The 5,145-nt window shown below is 38.1% G+C and overlaps 1 protein-coding gene across 1 annotated transcript; it reads left to right on the top strand.

Moving 5' to 3' along the window:
- Positions 1 to 420: 420 nt before the first annotated feature.
- Positions 421 to 1,116, top strand: LOC137987987 (zinc finger protein 709-like). Its single transcript, XM_068834058.1, has one exon. The coding sequence runs from the start codon at positions 421 to 423 to the stop codon at positions 1,114 to 1,116; it is 696 nt and encodes a 231-aa protein (XP_068690159.1).
- Positions 1,117 to 5,145: the final 4,029 nt, after the last annotated feature.

The following is a 5,145-nucleotide window of genomic DNA, read 5'->3' as shown; positions in this document are numbered from 1 at the left end:
TGAGAATATGAATATGGTCCATTGTATGTACCGTGTTGATTGTCTTTTTATTAACTTCCTATTAATGAATGCAATGATGACGATATGACTATGGTTGTGGGCCATCTATGGGCAGCTACATATAATTTCCATTTGGGACAAATACATCTGCCCAGGGAGAAACGGATGGAAAGGTACAAATCAGCAACTGAGCGGGAAACTGAACGAAACGATACCATATGACACGTGATCGCTGTGTACAATATATATAAAGTCATTAACTTCTATTAACAAATTAATACACTAAATCGTTTTTTTTTTTTTAAGTTGAAAGATGATTATGACTTGACTTTGACTGAATTGTCTGTTGGACGTTGTTGAAAGAAAAAACTTTTTTTTCTTTTGCATTTTAGTCTTAAGTGAAATCACAATCTGTTAATGATGTCACACGAGAGAGACCATACTGGAGAGAAACCTTATGAATGCAAACCATGTGACAAATGTTTTAGCGAAGCAGGAAATTTAAAGATACATGAAAGAGTCCATACTGGAGAGAAGCCTTACAAATGCAAACAATGTGGCAAGTGTTTTAGCCAAGCAGGACATTTAAAGACACATGAAAGAGTCCATACTGGAGAGAAACCTTATGAATGCAAACAATGTGGCAAGTGTTTTAGCCAAGCAGGAGATTTGAGGAGACACGAAAGAGTCCATACTGGAGAGAAGCCTTACAAATGCAAACAATGTGGCAAATGTTTTCGCAACGCAGGAAATTTAAAGATACACGAAAGAGTCCATACTGGAGAGAAGCCTTATGAATGCAAACAATGTGGCAAGTGTTTTAGACAAGCAGGAGATTTGAGGAGACACGAAGGAGTCCATACTGGAGAGAAGCCTTACAAATGCAAACAATGTGGCAAATGTTTTCGCAACGCAAGAAATTTAAAGATACACGAGAGAGTCCATACTGGAGAGAAGCCTTACAAATGCAAACAATGTGGCAAGTGTTTTAGCCAAGCAGGAAATTTAAAGATACACGAAAGAGGACGTTCTGCAAGTGCAAGTGAACACGAAGTAGAGATCCATCGCTCCAGACAGGAACATAGTTCAAAGCAGGGTGAAAATTACAGCTGTTAGCTTTGCCAAGAGGAGTTGTGCAACGAGGAGCTTCTTCTTGCACATTATCAAAATCATATGACGTTTGAGGAGCCATCAACGTAAAGTAGTTGGGTGGCTTTTTAATGAATTTTGTTTAAGAAAGTTTTAGTTCTTCGGCTATAATGGTGTTGCGTTTGTAAATTTAAAAAGCGTTCCATTTCCTTGTTGTTAGGTTTCGTTGGACGTTACTTCGCCGCCATATGCGTTCAGCCCATCTAAACACAGCTTTTTTTTTTTTTTCTTCGGAGGGGGGGGTGGGGGGTGGGTTATACCAGTTCAAGCTATTGTAAATGCCCTTTTATGTGTTTTTAAAATAATATTTTAAAGGTTCCACTAGAAACAACGACTTTTTGTAACCAACGGGCCTCTTTAACCCCAACCAGCTTAAGGACGGTGCCTACTATTGTTAATGCGCATACGTTCTGCGCATCTGGAGATACTTGGATTTCCTATCGGTGATGCTTACTAATACAGGGATATTTTTGCGCGGTTTAAAACTATCCGGAGAAAGTAGATCTTAGTAAGTACTCTTGGTATCCAAAAAGGAAATTGGGGGTAACCATTCATTTTTGAGAGATAATTAAGCTTCAATTTGAGAAAGAACGCCATACATTGCTTTGTATTTTAAAGATTTTTATAAATATTATTCATGAATTATGTTTGAAAAATGCATGGTTACCCCCAATTTTCCTTTTGGATTTCAATAACGCTCGTTAAGATCTACATTTCCTGCATAATCACACACCGGGGAAAAAATATCTTTAATTAGTAGGCACCGTCCTTAAAATCCCCGGCAGCAATGCTCGGCTACATAGCAACGTAACGCACAATTTATATGGTTTATGGGAAAACAATTGGCAAGTCCTATCCTAAAGAGAAAATGAGAAATTATTTTCCAGAAAAGTGCCTATTCACAAACTACCCCCGATCTTTATCTTATAAGTCAAATCGATCCGAAGGAACCGTTATTTTCCAGTGAGCTAATGTTTTGTGATTGTGACACCGTCGATGGTTCCCGAGAGGAATCAACAGGAAATACTAACGACCTCGGGACCACTAAGCATATCACCTCTCTTAAGTCGTGCCAAACTTAAACCATTTTCTGCAAATGCATCTTAACCACCAAATTGTTGCATATCGAAGTGTTCCTGGAGGAAAAACTTGTTTCCTTACTTTGGCAAATTTCCAGGCAGTCACATTCTGTTTCTAAGGTCAAGTGTGCATTGCCACCATATGAACTTCACTTTACGAACCTTTCTTTAAGATTATGAAATCCAAAATAAGTCATATAGACGTAAATGTTAGCATATAAATCTTGTTGTTGTTGTTGTTCATTAAAAGAAAAGACAAGATTATTAAAGCAAAGATTCCTTAGGTACCAAAGGGAGTCATAGACGGAAACGTCATTTGACAACATCTCAAATTCATGTCCGTTAAGCTCACAGCCTTGTTCTACCAATATATGAGTACACTAGTTTGATTTTGGGTTAGTGAATAAAATCGTGTGGTAAAGCGAAATAAATTTTTCACTGGAGTTTCTTCAACAAGCGTGCAGAGTACTAGGCGAGAATGACTGCGGTCCTCACAAAAAGTCCCGGCAGTTGCATATCGAAAAGACAAGTATCAAAAAGATTTTCTTGTCCCAGTCAAAAAAGTCATTTAATTTGGGTACACGGGGAAGGCATAGGTCTTTTTTCTGCTCTTTCCGTTTTTTTTTTTTTTTGATATATTACTGAATCTGAAACAACACCGTACAAGGCAAGCGAAACCAAGGATATTTTTATGACGTAATCAAAGTCATAGTTGAAGTACCTGATCAGTTACCCATATGTCGCCTCCTTTTCGAGTTGACTACTTTCGAGTAGTTATACACTTGTGAATGTCCTAAAATACCTTCACAAGTCGGTGGTGCATGCACTTTAATTACTTCGATAGATGCTCGGTGAATATCCGAGTGCTCCATTACAAGAGTGAAACCTTCGAACTTCCAATTATTACGTGTAATTCGGATGCTTTACCACTGAGTTGTTGGAGGTTAGTAGGAGCTATGCCATTTATTGACCTTTTGACCCCCGTGGCGACCCCCACTGAGGAGTAAAATCGTCTGGGGTCAAACAGAGTTAAATCATCTACAAGTTTTACTCTGCGGTGCAGGGATGGCTCAGTGGTGAGAGCACTCGCCTCCCACTAATGTGGCCTGGGTTCGATTCCTTGACTGGGCGTCAAGTGTGGGTGTTTATGAGAGAAAATTGCTTTAAATTGTCAAGATGAGAGTGAGGATCACTTCACCCCTTCGGCTATAACCCGCGCTTCAAATTTATTTTGTTTGTTTCATGCCATTTATCTTAATTTCTAAATTGTGACTTGCAGACTCGTACCAGTGACATGTTGGTCTCCCTTTGAACACAGAATAGGCTGAGACTTGATAGAGTCACATGCCAGAGCCACCCACTAGTACTGATAGGAGTTGAAGTGTTGGCTATTTACAAACATTTCTTTAAGCGGATTGCATTACCTGTGTGCAACTGTTATCTTAAAAAAGGAAATGATTAACCACTTTAAAATGAAATTACTACTTTCGTTATAAAGTAAGAAAATGTTAAAAGAATGAAACTTGAGTTAGACCAATGCAGTTGGGGGTAGTTACCCAATATAGTTGAAGGTGGCATCCAAGAAGTAAAGCTTCAAATGTTTCAGTACAAGATTTTACAGAACATATTACCCACTCAAGCGAGCTTATACCGAGATGGCATAAAAAAGTGATCGCTCCACCTCTTGGTCTCTCATAGCCTTAGTCTTGATGGTATGAAAAAACACGAGAACAGATCTTATTAAATTCATGTAAACTCTTATAGGGTTGCCACGTTAGGTCGACTGATGGGCAGACACTAAATCACTGTATTCTTACTTCAAAATGTTATATTTTTTGTGCTGGTGCATGGGCGAGAGGATGACCTCTGTTTCCGGACTTTCCTTTTGCGTCTGCATGAAAGACTCATCATTCTAAAAGAGATCGCTACTGCTAAAAAATTCACTAAGAATGTTTTTTCGAGAGAGGGCTTTCCAAGGACTTTCTTTCTCTGTTCTCTTTCTTTTTCTCTTTCTCTTCCGGTAGCATTGTAACACGCAATAACACTCAGAGAAGAGATGTAATCTGCAGATTGTAATCTTGCGTCTGTAAACAGCATTTTTTACAATGACTGCAAAATTCTCGCGAGCTCATTGGCTAATTTTTATGGTCAATAAGCGGACAGACACATAAGTTTATAATTTATGCGTTTCCAAGAATTTAATTTATGCAAAATTTTGTGAAACGTCGATCTGTCACTTTTTAACCAATAGAAAGTCTAATTTTTTTCATTAGCCAATAAGGGAGCGAGGCAACTTATGAATTTGGTTGCGTCAGATTGAATAAAATTGAGTTTTCTTGCATTTTTGTCTCGCGTTCTTCTCGTGCTTTGACTTTATTTTAACCCCTCTGCCCGGCTTTTTGTCACTGTAAAAACAAATTGATGTCTGTCCTGTTATTGACAATGAATTTCGTCAAATTTGTTAAATGGGTACTTCATGTTATTCTTGTCATTGTTGTATATTTGTTTCAATTAAACAATTTTTTTAAAAAATAGTGCGAGCACCAAAATGGGTAACCAGTATAAATATCAAATAGGAGATAACAAGACTTATTTTGCAATAAAATGCAAGGCTAGTTCCCCAGTGCTTGATGGTAAAGTGAATCAAAATGGCCTGAAAGCTTTAACAACTACTTGTGTTTTTGGATTTTGTTCCAAGATAGGTTTCTCATTAGATATTTCATTTTGGCTAACAAACGCAAATATCAAAAGAATTACAGGAAAGCGACCTCGGTTTGCTCTCATTAAAAATGACCTATGACCATGGACATATTACAACCATGATCGGCATTACAATCTTCACCACTTATAACGACCGTAACTACAACGATTGGCGTGAGCACTGGGAACAACAGAGCAACCATGACTACTGGGACCA

The sequence above is a fragment of the Montipora foliosa genome, unplaced genomic scaffold (assembly GCF_036669935.1).
Source record: "Montipora foliosa isolate CH-2021 unplaced genomic scaffold, ASM3666993v2 scaffold_401, whole genome shotgun sequence".
Taxonomy (NCBI): domain Eukaryota; kingdom Metazoa; phylum Cnidaria; class Anthozoa; order Scleractinia; family Acroporidae; genus Montipora; species Montipora foliosa.
Note: the sequence above shows the minus strand (reverse complement) of the source record. Positions and strands in the feature narration are given on the sequence as shown.

Excerpts from the sequence above, each read along its gene's own strand:
- LOC137987987 (XM_068834058.1), top strand. The coding sequence starts at position 421 with ATGTCACACGAGAGAGACCATACTGGAGAGAAACCTTATGAATGCAAA.